General features: G+C 46.2%; 1 protein-coding gene across 1 annotated transcript in view; it reads left to right on the top strand.

Moving 5' to 3' along the window:
- The first annotated feature begins 945 nt into the window (after positions 1-945).
- The window catches only part of yap1 (Yes1 associated transcriptional regulator), a 100,923-nt gene continuing 82,134 nt past the window's right edge, over positions 946-19,734 (top strand). The window contains exons 1-2 of the mRNA XM_036965163.2: positions 946-1,631; positions 4,038-4,267. Coding sequence (XP_036821058.2) covers positions 1,431-1,631; positions 4,038-4,267 — 431 coding nt within the window. The 5' untranslated portion in view covers positions 946-1,430. The remainder of the gene's footprint in view (positions 1,632-4,037; positions 4,268-19,734) is intronic.

The following is a 19,734-nucleotide window of genomic DNA, read 5'->3' as shown; positions in this document are numbered from 1 at the left end:
GCTCGGGGGTTTGAACTCGCAACCTTCCGGTTACTAGTCCAACACTCTAACCACTAGGCTACCCTGCCGCCCCAATGGTAAATGGTAATTGTAATGCACAGAGATAACGTGATGAGATCCTGAGACCCGTTGTCGTGCCATTCATCCACCACCATCACCTCATGTTTCAGCATGATAATATACGGTCCCATGTCATCGGATCTGTACACAATTCCTGGAAGCTGAAAATGTCCCAGTTCATCCATGGCCTGTATACTCAGACATGTCATCCGTTGAGCATGTTTGGGATGCTCTGGATCACCGTGTACCACAGAGTGTTCCAGTTCCCGCCAATATCCAGCAACTTCGCACAGCCATTGAAGAGGAGTGGGACAACATTCCCCAGACCACAATCAACAGCCTGATCAACTCTATGTGAATGAGATGAGGCTCCTGAATTGCGCAGCGGTCTAAGGCACTGCATCTCAGTGTAAGAGGTGTCACTACAGTCCCTGGTTCAAATCCAGGCTGTGATTGGGAGTCCCATAGGACGTGGCCGAGGTAGGCCGTCATTGTAAATAAGAATTTGTTCTCAACTGACTTAAAATAAACATGTGTATGAGGTGGTCACAACAGATACGGAGGAGTTTTCTGATCCACAACCTTTTTGACTAACAGTATTTCCAGTCATGTGAAATCGATAGATTAGGTACTAATTTATTTATTTCAATTGACTGATTTCTTTAGATGAACTGTAACTCAGTAACATTTTGAAATTGTTGCATGGTTGCGTGTATATTTTTATTCAGTATAATTAAAATAACTTTTCCCACACCAAAGCACTTGAAGTTTGTGTAAAATATAAAGCTGTTTTAATGTAATATTGCGGTCGAGGAAGTTCTGTGCGTGTCTCTAAAGGAACTTGTCGTTCCAGATAACGCGGCCAGGCTCCGCCCGGTCTGAGGCTCAGATCACATGAGTCAGAGTTTAGACCCAAGTCAGACTCAACTTTACAACACTGACACGGCTGGGATTTGCAATGTGCGCTGTCACTCGTTTTTTAGGGAAAAATCTGAAAAACTTTCGAGGGTAAATCTGTGCAGTAATTTGACTTTAGCCAGGTAAAGGTTCAACTTTTTCTCTGTGTGTAAAAGTTACAGATACAGTTGAGTAGATATGCGCGTTGTTATATTTTACAGTGTGTTCTCCCGAAACATCAGAAAGAAGTGTACAGTTTGTGGTGACTGCGATAGCTAACCCTGCTGCTGGGAGAACATAACTTCACCAAATTTACTTTTGGACTCACTTTGATTTAACTTTCGATGATCGACGTTTCGAGTTTCGCTCTCCGAAAAACGTGATTTTTTTTGTCTCTTTGGGTTGAGTCTTTTTAAACATATATTTTTTTCTCGGGTAAATCGTTTTTTTGTATATTTTTTGTTGGAATAAACATGGATCCGAGCCAGCACAACCCCCCGGCCGGTCACCAGATAATCCACGTCCGTGGAGACTCCGAGACGGACCTGGAGGCCCTTTTCAACGCTGTTATGAACCCGAAAAATACCATCGTCCCCCCCTCCGTCCCTATGAGGATGAGAAAGCTTCCAGATTCCTTCTTCAAACCGCCAGAGCCAAAGTCCCACTCCAGACAAGTAAGACGAGAGAGACCACCCTCACACACAGCCCAGATACAAAGCCCCCAGACACTTCACCAACTATACAGAGAACAATCCGTTGTGTTCTTTTACTTTTACCCACGCATGTTACTAGTCGACTGTGTCCCAACACGTTCATTACATTACATTAGAAGGTATCTTCTGTTGTCTAAATCAAGATGAATCAACTGAAGTTGTTGAATCACTTTTTCTAAGTGTTAGGCATATTAACTAGTACTACCTGCGTGCTATTACTATAGTTAATGTAAGTTATTCCAAACGTTTCAGTTACAGATATATCTTATGTAGGCTTGATATAATGCAGTTTATTGTATTTCCGAAAAGTATTATTTAATGAATACACCAAGATGAACATAATATTCGTTTTAAGATTGATATAAAGTTGTTAGGTTTGTAAATCGAGGAATGGACTGCAGCGTGAGGCCCTATGCTTGTAACAGGTCAGTTTAGTTAAACAATGCATGCCCTTTAATGTTAGTAAAAAGCTTAGGAAATCATGTGGTGGAATCACTCGTAGCCCATTTACACTTTTTAACCCTTTCGGTTTCTGATCTTTAATGAGTGGAGTTGAGACAACCGTGCGCATGCGCGCTTTGACGGTGGCATGGACGTGTCGGAGTATGCGCTTTCAGGACTTCCAAAGTTGTTGTCCCTGCTGCATCAGCCCTCTTGTCTTCTCCAGGCTTTATAAACCGAGCAGTGAGACGAGGCCTTCTTATTATCATAATGTTTGCTTCATTCAAGTTTATGAACAGAAAAGTGTGTTCTTATTGCATGGAACAACAACCAATGTATTTCTTTATTAAACTCAACTCGTTATAAAACTTGACTATAATTAATTATATTAATTACTTTGAATAGTGCGGAACATGATTGAACAACATTTAATTAGGTGTTTTGTATGAAAACTTTCCATCAGTAATCTGGGTGACTCATGCACAAGTTAGTGAATCACTTTCCTGACTCCCCTCTCCTACTCTCCTCTTCCCTGACTCCTCCTCTTCCCTGACTCCCCTCTCCTCCTCTTCCCTGACTCCCCTCTCCTCCTCTTCCCTGACTCCCCTCTCCTCCTCTTCCCTGACTCCCCTCTCCTACTCCTCCTCTTCCCTGACTCCCCTCTCCTACTCCTCCTCTTCCCTGACTCCTCCTCTTCCCTGACTCCCCTCTCCTCCTCTTCCCTGACTCCCCTCTCCTCCTCTTCCCTGACTCCCCTCTCCTACTCCTCCTCTTCCCTGACTCCTCCTCTTCCCTGACTCCCCTCTCCTCCTCTTCCCTGACTCCTCCTCTTCCCTGACTCCCCTCTCCTCCTCTTCCCTGACTCCCCTCTCCTCCTCTTCCCTGACTCCCCTCTCCTCCTCTTCCTCTTCCCTGACTCCCCTCTCCTACTCTCCTCCTCTTCCCTGACTCCCCTCTCCTACTCTTCTCCTCTTCCCTGACTCCCCTCTCCTACTCTCCTCCTCTTCCCTGACTCCCCTCTCCTACTCTCCTCCTCTTCCCTGACTCCCCTCTCCTACTCTTCTCCTCTTCCCTGACTCCCCTCTCCTCCTCTTCCCTGACTCCCCTCTCCTCCTCTTCCCTGACTCCCCTCTCCTCCTCTTCCCTGACTCCCCTCTCCTACTCCTCCTCTTCCCTGACTCCCCTCTCCTACTCTCCTCCTCTTCCCTGACTCCCCTCTCCTACTCTCCTCCTCTTCCCTGACTCCCCTCTCCTATTCTTCTCCTATTCCCTGACTCCCCTCTCCTACTCCTCCTCTTCCCTGACTCCCCTCTCCTCCTCTTCCCTGACTCCCCTCTCCTACTCCTCCTCTTCCCTGACTCCCCTCTCCTACTCCTCCTCTTCCCTGACTCCCCTCTCCTCCTCTTCCCTGACTCCCCTCTCCTACTCCTCCTCTTCCCTGACTCCCCTCTCCTACTCTCCTCCTCTTCCCTGACTCCCCTCTCCTATTCTTCTCCTATTCCCTGACTCCCCTCTCCTACTCCTCCTCTTCCCTGACTCCCCTCTCCTCCTCTTCCCTGACTCCCCTCTCCTACTCCTCCTTATCCCTGACTCCCCTCTCCTACTGTTCCTCTTCCCTGACTCCCCTCTCCTACTCCTCCTCTTCTCTGACTCCCCTCTCCTGCTCTACTCTTCCCTGACTCCCCTCTCCTACTCCTCCTATTCTCTGACTCCCCTCTCCTACTCCTCCTCTTCTCTTCTCTGACTCCCCTCTCCTACTCTACTCTACTCTTCCCTGACTCCCCTCTCCTATTCTTCTCCTATTCCCTGACTCCCCTCTCCTACTCCTCCTCTTCCCTGACTCCCCTCTCCTCCTCTTCCCTGACTCCCCTCTCCTACTCCTCCTCTCTCTCTCTCCTCCTCTCTCTTCCTCCTCTCTCCGCCCAGACCAGCACAGACGCAGGTACAGCCGGTGCCATCGCCCCCCACCACGTGCGTGCCCACTCGTCCCCTGCCTCCCTACAGCTAGGGGCAGTGTCTCCCCTGTTGGGCATGGTCCCTGCTGGCGCTCCCCCATCGCACCTCCGACAGTCGTCTTATGAGATCCCAGAGGACATGCCCCTGCCCCCGGGCTGGGAGATGGCCAAGACCCCCTCTGGACAAAGATACTTCCTCAAGTAAGTTTAATAACAGAACCTTATGTATGTTAACTCTCTATACCTTTTTAATAATGCTATTATTAAGATCCAATAACAGCCCTATGGGCCCTGATCAAAGGTAGTGCACTTTTGAAACATATGTGTCTGGGGATCAGGTTACATCAGGAACATAGTGTCTGGGGATCAGGTTACATCAGGAACATTTTGTCTGGAGATCGGGTTACAGCAGGAACGTAGTGTCTGGGGATCAGGTTACAGCTGGTACATAGTGTCTGGGGATCGGGTTACAGCAGGAACGTAGTGTCTGGGGATCGGGTTACAGCAGGAACGTAGTGTCTGGGGATCAGGTTACAGCTGGAACATAGTGTCTGGGGATCAGTTTACAGCAGGAACGTAGTGTCTGGGGATCGGGTTACAGCAGGAACGTAGTGTCTGGGGATCAGGTTACAGCTGGAACATAGTGTCTGGAGATCAGTTTACAGCAGGAACGTAGTGTCTGGGGATCAGGTTACATCAGGAACGTAGTGTCTGGGGATCAAGTTACAGCTGGAACGTAGTGTTTGTAGATTAGGTTACAGCTGGAACATAGTGTCTGGGGATCAGGTTACATCAGGAACATAGTGTCTGGGGATCAGGTTACAGCTGGAACATAGTGTCTGGGGATCAAGTTACAGCTGGAACGTAGTGTTTGTAGATTAGGTTACAGCTGGAACATAGTGTCTGGGGATCAGGTTACAGCTGGAACATAGTGTCTGGGGATCAGGTTACAGCAGGAACGTAGTGTCTGGGGATCAGGTTACAGCTGGTACATAGTGTCTGGGGATCAGGTTACAGCTGGTACATAGTGTCTGGGGATCAGGTTACAGCTGGAACATAGTGTCTGGGGATCAGGTTACATCAGGAACATAGTGTCTGGGGATCAGGTTACAGCTGGAACATAGTGTCTGGGGATCAGGTTACAGCAGGAAAGTAGTGTCTGGGGATCAGGTTACATCAGGAACATAGTGTCTGGGGATCAGGTTACAGCAGGAACGTAGTGTCTGGGGATCAGTTTACAGCTGGAACATAGTGTCTGGGGATCAGGTTACAGCTGGAACATAGTGTCTGGGGATCAGGTTACAGCAGGAACATATTGTCTGGGGATCAGGTTACAGCAGGAAAGTAGTGTCTGGGGATCAGGTTACATCAGGAACATAGTGTCTGGGGATCAGGTTACAGCAGGAACGTAGTGTCTGGGGATCAGTTTACAGCTGGAACATAGTGTCTGGGGATCAGGTTACAGCTGGAACATAGTGTCTGGGGATCAGGTTACAGCAGGAACGTAGTGTCTGGGGATCAGTTTACAGCTGGTACATAGTGTCTGGGGATCAGGTTACAGCAGGAACGTAGTGTCTGGGGATCAGGTTACAGCTGGAACATAGTGTCTGGAGATCAGTTTACAGCAGGAACGTAGTGTCTGGGGATCAGGTTACAGCAGGAACGTAGTGTCTGGGGATCAAGTTACAGCTGGAACGTAGTGTTTGTAGATTAGGTTACAGCTGGAACATAGTGTCTGGGGATCAGGTTACATCAGGAACATAGTGTCTGGGGATCAGGTTACAGCTGGAACATAGTGTCTGGGGATCAAGTTACAGCTGGAACGTAGTGTTTGTAGATTAGGTTACAGCTGGAACATAGTGTCTGGGGATCAGGTTACAGCTGGAACATAGTGTCTGGGGATCAGGTTACAGCAGGAACGTAGTGTCTGGGGATCAGGTTACAGCTGGTACATAGTGTCTGGGGATCAGGTTACAGCTGGTACATAGTGTCTGGGGATCAGGTTACAGCTGGAACATAGTGTCTGGGGATCAGGTTACATCAGGAACATAGTGTCTGGGGATCAGGTTACAGCTGGAACATAGTGTCTGGGGATCAGGTTACAGCAGGAAAGTAGTGTCTGGGGATCAGGTTACATCAGGAACATAGTGTCTGGGGATCAGGTTACAGCAGGAACGTAGTGTCTGGGGATCAGTTTACAGCTGGAACATAGTGTCTGGGGATCAGGTTACAGCTGGAACATAGTGTCTGGGGATCAGGTTACAGCAGGAACATATTGTCTGGGGATCAGGTTACAGCAGGAAAGTAGTGTCTGGGGATCAGGTTACATCAGGAACATAGTGTCTGGGGATCAGGTTACAGCAGGAACGTAGTGTCTGGGGATCAGTTTACAGCTGGAACATAGTGTCTGGGGATCAGGTTACAGCTGGAACATAGTGTCTGGGGATCAGGTTACAGCAGGAACGTAGTGTCTGGGGATCAGGTTACAGCTGGTACATAGTGTCTGGGGATCAGGTTACAGCAGGAACGTAGTGTCTGGGGATCGGGTTACAGCAGGAACGTAGTGTCTGGGGATCAGGTTACAGCTGGTACATAGTGTCTGGGGATCAGGTTACAGCTGGTACATAGTGTCTGGGGATCAGGTTACAGGTGGAACATAGTGTCTGGGGATCAGGTTACAGCTGGAACATAGTGTCTGGGGATCAGGTTACAGCTGGTACATAGTGTCTGGGGATCAGGTTACAGCTGGAACATAGTGTCTGGGGATCAGGTTACATCAGGAACATAGTGTCTGGGGATCAGGTTACAGCTGGAACATAGTGTCTGGGGATCAGGTTACAGCTGGAACATAGTGTCTGGGGATCAGGTTACAGCAGGAACATATTGTCTGGGGATCAGGTTACAGCTGGAACATAGTGTCTGGGGATCAAGTTACAGCAGGAAAGTAGTGTCTGGGGATCAGGTTACATCAGGAACATAGTGTCTGGGGATCAGGTTACAGCAGGAACGTAGTGTCTGGGGATCAGTTTACATCAGGAACATAGTGTCTGGGGATCAGTTTACAGCTGGAACATAGTGTCTGGGGATCAGGTTACATCAGGAACATAGTGTCTGGGGATCAGGTTACAGCAGGAACGTAGTGTCTGGGGATCAGTTTACATCAGGAACATAGTGTCTGGGGATCAGGTTACAGCTGGAACATAGTGTCTGGGGATCAGGTTACAGCTGGAACATATTGTCTGGGGATCAGGTTACAGCAGGAACGTAGTGTCTGGGGATCAGTTTACATCAGGAACATAGTGTCTGGGGATCAGGTTACAGCAGGAACATATTGTCTGGGGATCAGGTTACAGCAGGAACGCAATTATATTTGTCACATACACCATGGTTAGCAGATGTTAATGCGAGTGTAGCGAAATGCTTGTGCTTCTAGTTCCGACAATGCAGTAATAACCAACAAGTAATCTAATCTAACAATTCCACAACAACTACCTTATATACACAAGTGTAAAGGGATAAAGAATATGTACATAGACATATGAATGAGTGATGGTACAGAACGGCATAAGCAAGCTGCAGTAGGTGGTATAGAGTACAGTATATGCATATGAGATGAGTAATGTAGGGTATGTAAACATTATATAAAGTAGCGTTGTTTAAAGTGGCTAGTGATACATTTTTACATGTATGGCAGCAGCCACTCAATGTTAGTGATGGCTGTTTAACAGTCTGATGGCCTTGAGATAGAAGCTGTTTTTCAGTCTCTCGGTCCCAGCTTTTATGCACCTGTACTGACCTCGCCTTCTGGATGATAGCGGGGTGAACAGGCAGTGGCTCGTGTGGTTGATGTCATTGATGATCTTTATGGCCTTCCTGTGACATCGGGTGGTGCTGCGCCTTCTTCCCAATGTTGTCTGTGTGGGTGGACCAATTCAGTTTGTCTGTGATGTGTACGCCGACGAACTTAAAACGTACTACCCTCTCCACTGCTGTTCCATCGATGTGGATAGGGGGGTGTTCCCTCTGCTGTTTCCTGAAGTCCACAATCATCTCCTTTGTTTTGTTGACTTTGAGTGTGAGGTTGTTTTCCTGACACCACACTCCGAGGGCCCTCACCTCCTCCCTGTAGGCCGTCTCGTCGTTGTTGGTAATCAAGCCTACCAATGTAGTGTCGTCCGCAAACTTGATGATTGAGTTGGAGGCGTGCATGGCCACGCAGTCGTGGGTGAACAGGGAGTACAGGAGAGGGCTCAGAATGCACCCTTGTGGGGCCCCAGTGTTGAGGATCAGTGGGGTGGAGATGTTGTTACCTACGCTCACCACCTGGGGGAGGCCCGTCAGGAAGTCCAATACCCAGTTGCACAGGGCGGGGTCGAGACCCAGGGTCTCGAGCTTGATTACGAGTTTGGAGGGTACTATGGTGTTAAATGCTGAGCTGTAGTCGATGAACAGCATTCTCACATAGGTTGACCCCCAGTCCCTCTAACACAACCACTATCCACTATATATAGCTAGTTGACCCCCAGTCCCTCTAGTACAACCACTATATATAACTAGTTGACCCCAGTCCCTCTAGTACAACCACTATCCACTATATATAGCTAGTTGACCTCCAGTCCCTCTAGTAAAACTACTATCCACTATATATCACTAGTTGACTACCAGTCCCTCTAGTACAACCACTATCCACTATATATCACTAGTTGACCCCCAGTCCCTCAAGTACAACCACTATCCACTATATATCACTAGTTGACCCCCAGTCCCTCTAGTAAAACCACTATACACTATATATCACTAGTTGACCCCCAGTCCCTCTAGTAAAACCACTATACACTATATATCACTAGTTGACCCCAGTCCCTCTATTGCAACCACTATCCACTATATATCACTAGTTGACCCCAGTCCCTCTAGTACAACCACTATCCACTATATATAGCTAGTTAACCCCCAGTCCCTCTAGTACAACCACTATACATAACTAGTTGACCCCAGTCCCTCTAGTACAACCACTATCCACTATATATAGCTAGTTGACCTCCAGTCCCTCTAGTAAAACTACTATCCACTATATATCACTAGTTGACAACCAGTCCCTCTAGTACAACCACTATCCACTATATATCACTAGTTGACCCCCAGTCCCTCTAGTACAACCACTATCCACTATATATCACTAGTTGACCCCCAGTCCCTCTAGTAAAACCACTATACACTATATATCACTAGTTGACCCCCAGTCCCTCTAGTAAAACCACTATACACTATATATCACTAGTTGACCCCAGTCCCTCTATTGCAACCACTATCCACTATATATCACTAGTTGACCCCAGTCCCTCTAGTAAAACCACTATCCACTATATATCACTAGTTGACCCCAGTCCCTCTAGTAAAACCACTATCCACTATATATGACTAGTTGACCCCAGTCCCTCTAGTGCAACCACTATCCACTATATATCAGTAGTTGACCCCAGTCCCTCTAGTAAAACCACTATCCACTATATACTGTATCACTAGTTGACCCCCAGTCCCTCTAGTAAAACCACTATCCACTATATATCACTAGTTGACCCCCAGTCCCTCTAGTACAACCACTATCCACTATATATCACTAGTTGACCCCCAGTCCCTCTAGTAAAAACACTATACACTATATATCACTAGTTGACCCCAGTCCCTCTAGTAAAACCACTATCCACTATATATCACTAGTTGACCCCCAGTCCCTCTAGTACAACCACTATCCACTATATATCACTAGTTGACCCCCAGTCCCTCTAGTAAAACCACTATACACTATATATCACTAGTTGACCCCAGTCCCTCTAGTGCAAACACTATCCACTATATATCACTAGTTGACCCCCAGTCCCTCTAGTACAACCACTATCCACTATATATCACTAGTTGACCCCCAGTCCCTCTAGTACAACCACTATCCACTATATATCACTAGTTGACCCCAGTCCCTCTATTGCAACCACTATCCACTATATATCACTAGTTGACCCCCAGTCCCTCTAGTACAACCACTATCCACTATATATCACTAGTTGACCCCAGTCCCTCTATTGCAACCACTATCCACTATATATCACTAGTTGACCCCCAGTCCCTCTAGTACAACCACTATCCACTATATATCACTAGTTGACCCCAGTCCCTCTAGTAAAACCACTATATATCACTCATCACTCATCATCCCTACTGCCTCTGATCTGGAGGACTCACTAAACAGAGAACATCCCTGGGGAGACTGAATGGTGATGTTGTAGCTTTACACCACTTGGGAGACTGAATGGTGATGTTGTAGCTTTACACCACTGGGGAGACTGAATGTTGTAGCTTTACACCACTGGGGAGACTGAATGGTGATGTTGTGGCTTTACACCACTGGGGAGACTGAATGTTGTAGCTTTACACCACTGGGGAGACTGAATGTTGTAGCTTTACACCACTGGGGAGACTGAATGTTGTAGCTTTACACCACTGGGGAGACTGAATGTTGTAGCTTTACACCACTGGGGAGACTGAATGGTGATGTTGTAGCTTTACACCACTGGGGAGACTGAATGGTGATGTTGTAGCTTTACACCACTGGGGAGACTGAATGGTGATGTTGTGGCTTTACACCACTGGGGAGACTGAATGTTGTAGCTTTACACCACTGGGAGACTGAATGTTGTGGCTTTACACCACTGGGGAGACTGAATGTTGTAGCTTTACACCACTGGGAGACTGAATGGTGATGTTGTGGCTTTACACCACTGGGAGACTGAATGGTGTGGCTTTACACCACTGGGAGACTGAATGGTGATGTTGTGGCTTTACACCACTGGGGAGACTGAATGTTGTAGCTTTACACCACTGGGGAGACTGAATGGTGATGTTGTGGCTTTACACCACTGGGGAGACTGAATGGTGATGTTGTAGCTTTACACCACTGGGAGACTGAATGGTGATGTTGTAGCTTTACACCACTGGGAGACTGAATGGTGATGTTGTAGCTTTACACCACTGGGAGACTGAATGTTGTAGCTTTACACCACTGGGAGACTGAATGTTGTAGCTTTACACCACTGGGGAGACTGAATGGTGATGTTGTAGCTTTACACCACTGGGAGACTGAATGGTGATGTTGTAGCTTTACACCACTGGGGAGACTGAATGTTGTAGCTTTACACCAATGGGGAGACTGAATGGTGATGTTGTAGCTTTACACCACTGGGGAGACTGAATGTTGTAGCTTTACACCACTGGGAGACTGAATGGTGATGTTGTGGCTTTACACCACTGGGAGACTGAATGGTGATGTTGTAGCTTTACACCACTGGGAGACTGAATGGTGTGGCTTTACACCACTGGGAGACTGAATGGTGATGTTGTAGCTTTACACCACTGGGGAGACTGAATGGTGATGTTGTAGCTTTACACCACTGGGAGACTGAATGGTGATGTTGTGGCTTTACACCACTGGGGAGACTGAATGTTGTAGCTTTACACCACTGGGGAGACTGAATGGTGATGTTGTAGCTTTACACCACTGGGAGACTGAATGGTGATGTTGTGGCTTTACACCACTGGGGAGACTGAATGTTGTAGCTTTACACCACTGGGGAGACTGAATGGTGATGTTGTAGCTTTACACCACTGGGGAGACTGAATGGTGATGTTGTGGCTTTACACCACTGGGGAGACTGAATGGTGATGTTGTAGCTTTACACCACTGGGGAGACTGAATGGTGATGTTGTGGCTTTACACCACTGGGGAGACTGAATGTTGTAGCTTTACACCACTGGGGAGACTGAATGTTGTAGCTTTACACCACTGGGGAGACTGAATGTTGTAGCTTTACACCACTGGGGAGACTGAATGTTGTAGCTTTACACCACTGGGGAGACTGAATGGTGATGTTGTAGCTTTACACCACTGGGGAGACTGAATGGTGATGTTGTGGCTTTACACCACTGGGGAGACTGAATGGTGATGTTGTAGCTTTACACCACTGGGGAGACTGAATGGTGATGTTGTGGCTTTACACCACTGGGGAGACTGAATGTTGTAGCTTTACACCACTGGGGAGACTGAATGTTGTAGCTTTACACCACTGGGGAGACTGAATGTTGTAGCTTTACACCACTGGGGAGACTGAATGTTGTAGCTTTACACCACTGGGGAGACTGAATGGTGATGTTGTGGCTTTACACCACTGGGGAGACTGAATGTTGTAGCTTTACACCACTGGGAGACTGAATGGTGATGTTGTAGCTTTACACCACTGGGGAGACTGAATGTTGTAGCTTTACACCACTGGGGAGACTGAATGGTGATGTTGTAGCTTTACACCACTGGGGAGACTGAATGGTGATGTTGTAGCTTTACACCACTGGGGAGACTGAATGTTGTAGCTTTACACCACTGGGGAGACTGAATGGTGATGTTGTAGCTTTACACCACTGGGGAGACTGAATGTTGTAGCTTTACACCACTGGGGAGACTGAATGGTGATGTTGTAGCTTTACACCACTGGGGAGACTGAATGGTGATGTTGTGGCTTTACACCACTGGGGAGACTGAATGGTGATGTTGTAGCTTTACACCACTGGGAGACTGAATGTTGTAGCTTTACACCACTGGGGAGACTGAATGTTGATGTTGTGGCTTTACACCACTGGGGAGACTGAATGGTGATGTTGTAGCTTTACACCACTGGGAGACTGAATGTTGATGTTGTGGCTTTACACCACTGGGGAGACTGAATGGTGATGTTGTGGCTTTACACCACTGGGGAGACTGAATGGTGATGTTGTAGCTTTACACCACTGGGAGACTGAATGTTGTAGCTTTACACCACTGGGGAGACTGAATGTTGATGTTGTGGCTTTACACCACTGGGGAGACTGAATGGTGATGTTGTAGCTTTACACCACTGGGAGACTGAATGTTGATGTTGTGGCTTTACACCACTGGGGAGACTGAATGTTGTAGCTTTACACCACTGGGAGACTGAATGGTGATGTTGTAGCTTTACACCACTGGGAGACTGAATGTTGTAGCTTTACACCACTGGGGAGACTGAATGGCGATGTTGTGGCTTTACACCACTGGGAGACTGAATGGTGTGGCTTTTTGTGTTAGTTAACCCCGGCTATGTTTGCGGTCAACTCTCTCACAGGAAGCTGCTGTGGTTGGTCAACTACTTCCATAATCTCAGCAGGAGCATCTTGATGACTTCCTCTTTGTCCCTCATAGTCACGTTTGGCTTTTCTCTTTTCTGAAAATAGAGAGAACCTGCAAAACTCACTCAGTTGACATCTTCAGAGTTTGTTGATATTCTTCTCTACATGTATTTTTTCAGTAATTACATTTTTTGTCTCAGTGATATATTGCAGAACGTTATGCCATAACAGAGACTGAGGTTGTCGCCATGACACTTTTGGAGTACAGCGTTCCATGCTAGGCATGTTTGTGCCCGTGTTATGGAGCAAGGCACCCTGAAAGCATTCTGTATCGGCCGCACATCAAAGTTGAGAGACACTCGATCTGAAATGAAAAGAGACCTCCTCAGCAGAGCTGCTGAAAAAACACTCCTATTTATAAACAGGGGTTGTCTGACCAACCCATGGTGGCAAGAAGAGAGATGTAATAACAGAGTCAAAAAGAGAGAAAGTTGACGTTTCATTCAGGTGACAGACTGACCGCGGTCTTTTAGGACGTGGTGTTTAAAACAGTTTAGTAGTCATCACATTTACTCATTCTGGATCTCCTTCAGCAGTCCTGCAGGGCCCCAAGTAGAGCCAGTTATCCCAGTGTGAACGTCCCAGTGTGAACGTCCCAGTGTTGAACGTCCCAGTGTGAACGTCCCAGTGTTGAACGTCCCAGTGTTGAACGTCCCAGTGTTGAACGTCCCAGTGTTGAACGTCCCAGTGTGAAAGTCCCAGTGTGAACGTCCCAGTGTTGAACGTCCCAGTGTTGAACGTCCCAGTGTTGAACGTCCCAGTGTTGAACGTCCCAGTGTTGAACGTCCCAGTGTGAACGTCCCAGTGTGAACGTCCCAGTGTGAACGTCCCATTGTGAAAGTCCCAGTGTTGAACGTCCCAGTGTGAACGTCCCAGTGTGAACGTCCCAGTGTTGAACGTCCCAGTGTCGAACGTCCCAGTGTGAACGTCCCAGTGTGAACGTCCCAGTGTTGAACGTCCCAGTGTTGAACGTCCCAGTGTTGAACGTCCCAGTGTTGAACGTCCCAGTGTGAACGTTCCCAGTGTGAACGGTCCCAGTGTGAACGTTCCCAGTGTGAACGTCCCAGTGTTGAACGTCCCAGTGTTGAACGTCCCAGTGTGAACGTTCCCAGTGTGAACGTCCCAGTGTGAACGTTCCCAGTGTGAACGTTCCCAGTGTGAACGTTCCCAGTGTGAACGTTCCCAGTGTGAACGTTCCCAGTGTGAACGTTCCCAGTGTGAACGTCCCAGTGTTGAACGTCCCAATGTTGAACGTCCCAGTGTTGAACGTCCCAGTGTTGAACGTCCCAGTGTTGAACGTCCCAGTGTTGAACGTCCCATTGTGAAAGTCCCAAATTAGACCCTATATAGTGCATTACTTTTGACCAGAGCCCTAGTCCCTATATAGTTCACTACTTTTGACCAGAGCCCGATGGGCTATATATGGAATAGGGTGCCATTTGGGAGGTAACTCCAGTGACTCATAAAGCTGTGGTTGCTGCATGATGACGCTCTGGTTTGGAAGCAAGTTTAGTTTCCTTCAGTTTCCTTTTAGTTTCCTTCAGCCACGATGACGCTACTGTGATGGCTGCCGCGGCAGGCAGCTTTGTGTCAGTGGAGTTGAATGGACTCTGCCATGTGGAGCTCAGAAAGAAGAGGGAGGGAGAAAGAGAGAGGACTGGGCGAAGACTGGAGCAGCTCTAGGTCCAAAGTAGTGCACTATATAAGGAATAGGGTGCTCTGGTCCAAAGTAGTGCACTATATAAGGAATAGGGTGCTCTGGTCCAAAGTAGTGCATCATATAAGGAATAGGGTGCTCTGGTCCAAAGTAGCGCATTATATAAGGAATAGGGTGCTCTGGTCCAAAGTAGTGCACTATATAAGGAATAGGGTGCTCTGGTCCAAAGTAGTGCACTATATAGGGAATAGGGTGCTCTGGTCCAAAGTAGTGCACTATATAGGGAATAGGGTGCCATTTGAGACGTATTCTGATCTGCTGGCCCTCCCTTTGTCCCGACGACCAGGGAGCAGAGAAACACTGTGCTGTATTCAGGCAGAACAGAGCAGAGGAAAGCAGAGCGCCTTGGCCCTGTGGAGTGGTGGAGGGAGGCTCATGTGAGCCGTCCCAAAATAGACAAATGCCTACGATGAAGTGTAAAGCAGTGGAGGCTGCTCAGAGGAGGAATGGGAGGACCATACTACTTCGTGAATATCATAACATTTTAAATAGTGAAACATTAAAAAACAATTTTTGTATTCAAATATAGTACACTGAATGAAGATATAAATGCAACATGTAAAGTGTTGGTCCCATCTTTCATGAGCTGAAATAAAAGATCCCAGAAATGTTCCATATGAACAAAAAGCTTGTTTCTCTCAAATGTTGAACACAAATTTGTTTACATCCCTGTTAGTGAGCATTTCTCCTTTTCCAAGATAATCCATCCACCTGACAGGTGTGGCATATCAAGAAGCTGATTAATCAGCACGATCATTACACAGGTGCACCTTGTGCTGGGGGCAATATAAGGCCACTCTTAAATGTGCAGTTTTGTCACACAACTTAATGTCACAGATGTCTCAAGTTGAGGGAGCGTGCAATTGGCATGCTGACTGCAGGAATGTCCACCAGAGCTGTTGCCAGAGAATTTAATGTTAATTTCTCTACCATAAGCCACCTCCAATCCCATTTTAGAGAATTTGGCAGTACGCCAGCAGACCACGTGTAACCATGCCAGCCCAGGACCTCCACATCTGGCTTCCTCACCTGTGGGATAGTCTGAGGCCAGCCATCTGGACAGCTGATGAAACTGGGATTGCACAACTGAAGAATTTCTGCACAAACTGTCAGAAACCATCTCAGGGAAGCTCATCTGCGTGCTCGTCGTCCTCACCAGGGTCTTGACTTGACTGCAGTTCGGCGTCGTAACCGACTTTAGTGGGCAAATACTCACCTTCGATGGCTGGAGAAGTGTGCTCTTCACGGGTGAATCCCGGTGGTTAAAACTGCACCAGGCAGATGGCAGACCTCGTGTATTGTGTCGCGGGGGGAATGATGATGTCAATGTTGTGAATCCATGGTGGCAGTGGGACTATGCTATGGGCTAAGGACAACAAACACACATTTTATTAATGGTAATTGTAATGCACAGAGATAACGTGATGAGATCCTGAGACCCGTTGTCGTGCCATTCATCCACCACCATCACCTCATGTTTCAGCATGATAATGAACGAACAGAGATACCGTGACGAGATCCTGAGGACCATTGTCGTGCCATTCATCCACCACCATCACCTCATGTTTCAGCATGATAATATACGGCCCCATGTCATCGGATCTGTACACAATTCCTGGAAGCTGAAAATGCCCCAGTTCATCCATGGCCTGTATACTCAGACATGTCATCCGTTGAGCATGTTTGGGATGCTCTGGATCGACATGTACCACAGAGTGTTCCAGTTCCTGCCAATATCCAGCAACTTCGCACAGCCATTGAAGAGGAGTGGGACAACATTCCACAGACCACAATCAACAGCCTGATCAACTCTATGTGAAGGAGATTTATCACGATGCATGAGGCAAACGGTGGTCACACCAGATACTGACTGGTTTTCTGATCCACGTCCCTACCCTTTTTTTTAAGGTATCTGTGACCAACAGATGTATATCTGTATTCCCAGTCATATGTGAAATCCATAGATTAGGACCTAATGAATTCATTTCAATTGGCTTATTTCCTCATATTTTTTAAATATTTTTTTTACCTTTATTTAACTAGGCAAGTCAGTTAAGAACAAATTCTTATTTTCAATGACGGCCTAGGAACAGTGGGCCTGTCGGCCTGTTCAGGGGGCAGAACGACTGATTTGTACCTTGTCAGCTCTGGGGGTTTAAACTTGCAACCTTCCGGTTACTAGTCCAACACTCTAACCACTAGGCTACCCTGCCGCCCCAAAATGAACTGTAAGTCAGTGATATTTTTGAAATTATTACATGTTGCAGATTTTTCTTCTTAGTTTAGCTAACTAAGTTTAGCATACTTAGCTAGCTAGCCTACTCAACAATCTCACTCAAACAGAGTGGAATGGTGTTTATGGTAGCTACCAGTCCAACACTGGAACTCTTCCAAGTCAAGGTAAGCTTTCCGTTTTATTTATTTATTGCCGCCGGGGCCCGCCGGTGTAAATGCCGGTGTAACTGCTAAACTGCTTGCTGTACGTTGTACTTTTTGATTGTACACATGGGATTGGATTTTGGGTTTACTAAAGCGTTAGTTCTAGTTTGGTGACTATAACGTTAATATGGTAACAACGATGTAGGTTGTGTAGCGGTTAGCGGTTATGATATGAAGGTTTGGCTTGGAGAGGTTTTTTCCCCTGGTCACAGACAGCTGTTGTGTTGTGCACTGAAGTCCACAAGCAAAAGGAAAAGGTGAGAGGAGATGCGAGAAGGAATTATTACTAGCAAAGTGATGATGCTGTATGTGGCTGCTATAAAAGGGAACTGTGATCAGGGGTGTATTCATTCCACCTATTATTTTGCTAAACGTTTCTTAAACAGAATGAAACGGAGATGGACCTACCTGAATTTGTTCAATAAATAAACTTGTTTTAGTTGCAAAACACAACTGTTTGTTCTAATGATTACACCCTAGATCAGCTAGATGCAGGTAAGAGTCTGCAAGTTGGTATTGAATTTGTCACTGTCTGTCACCTTGACTACTTGGCTCCTATTTGTCTCTCGACCTACGTTATAATCTTTAATTCCTAGGCTATGTTGTATGAACCTCATGATGGGTACAGGGGAACATTCTAGTATCATGTAGTAGCCTAAACCTGTCGCTGTTACATTGAACTGGGTGAATGGAATATGAATGAGAGTCATCCAATATGTTGTAATCTTTCATTCCTAGGTTGTATGAACCTCATGATGGGTACAGGGGAACATTCTAGTATCATGTAGTAGCCTAAACCTATCGCTGTTACATTGAACTGGGTGAAACCCTCAGTTGGCGCTGGCCTTCAGAACGTATTCAGAACGTATTCATCAGCCGTGTTGTTGTGTCACAGAACTCAACATGGATTCCAGAGATGATTTTTCTCTACACACCATAACAACAAAGTGAAAACATGTTTTTGTTTTTTAAACATTTTGTGCAAAATGTATTGAAAATGAAAATACAGACATATCTCTATGAAAGGCACGGTAGTTATTATTACTCATCATGTTACTACTTTCATTATGACTTGTTTTACTTGTCTACTACATCTCTATTGTCTTTCTCTCTGCGTTGTTGGGACGGGCCCAAGCATTTGACAAATAAAAATGTCATTTGAATGGAATATGAATGACAGTCATCCGATGTGCTGTAATATAAATAAGGACATTGCTTGTTTAAAAAATGGAAAAAAATGGTCTTCCCATAATCTTAAACGGCACCGATCTCCACTGGTGTAAAGAGAGAGGACAACATGGACGTCTAGGAGATAAACACATGGACTTGGTATTTAGTTGAATTAGATGTTATAGAAGATATAGTAAGTTCTTAGTAGCGTTGTTATTTGACTAGATACTGTATGAGTCCCAAATGGTACCCTGTTCCCTAAGTAGTGCATACTGGTCAAAAGTAGTGCACTACATAGGGAAAAGGGTACCATTTGGGAAGCAACCTAGGGCTCTTACAGCAACAGAACACTGAGAACAGACAGCATTGACTATAGTTTTGTCACAGTTTGGTTCTGTCAGCGGGGGATGTAGTTGTATTTGCTGAATGAGTGATAGTGAGTGAGCAGTCTCCTGCCTCTTGTTCCGAGTTTGTCTTGCTGGTTTCATTATAAACCCCCACAGCAGTCCTGAGGGAGGGAGGGGAGAGGAAGAGAGAGAGAGACAAAATTACCTAAGAAAATGAACAACAATGACATGGTTTTTATGAAGAATGCAAAAAACCTAAGAAGGGAATTGAGAAACTTATCCAACCAAATCCACAGAAACCCAGAACCTGAGCCTTCACTTTGGTGAATCACTAAAACAATACAGAAATACACTAAGAAAAAAGAAGGAACAGCACGTCAGAAATCAATGTAATTGAAGAATCCAAAGAATCTAACCACTTCTGGGAAATTTGGAAAACACTAAACAAACAACAACACAAAGATCTATTCAAAATGGAGATGTATGGATAAACCACTTCTCCAGTCTGATTGGCAAAACAAAAAAGAACAAACAGCTAATACATACACATGATCAATTACACATCTTAGAATCAACTATTAAAGACTACCAGAACCCACTGGATTCTCCAATTACATTGAATGAACTACAGGACAAAATACAAACCCTCCAACCCAAAGAGACCTGTGGGGTTGATGATATCCTCAATAAAATGATAAAATATACAGACCACAAATTTAAATTGGCTAAACTTGGAACGCTTTAAC

This window comes from Oncorhynchus mykiss, chromosome 27, assembly GCF_057628025.1.
Source record: "Oncorhynchus mykiss isolate SJ-2025 chromosome 27, ASM5762802v1, whole genome shotgun sequence".
In the NCBI taxonomy this organism is placed as follows: Eukaryota; Metazoa; Chordata; class Actinopteri; order Salmoniformes; family Salmonidae; genus Oncorhynchus; species Oncorhynchus mykiss.
This window is presented reverse-complemented; position numbering and strand designations above follow the sequence as displayed.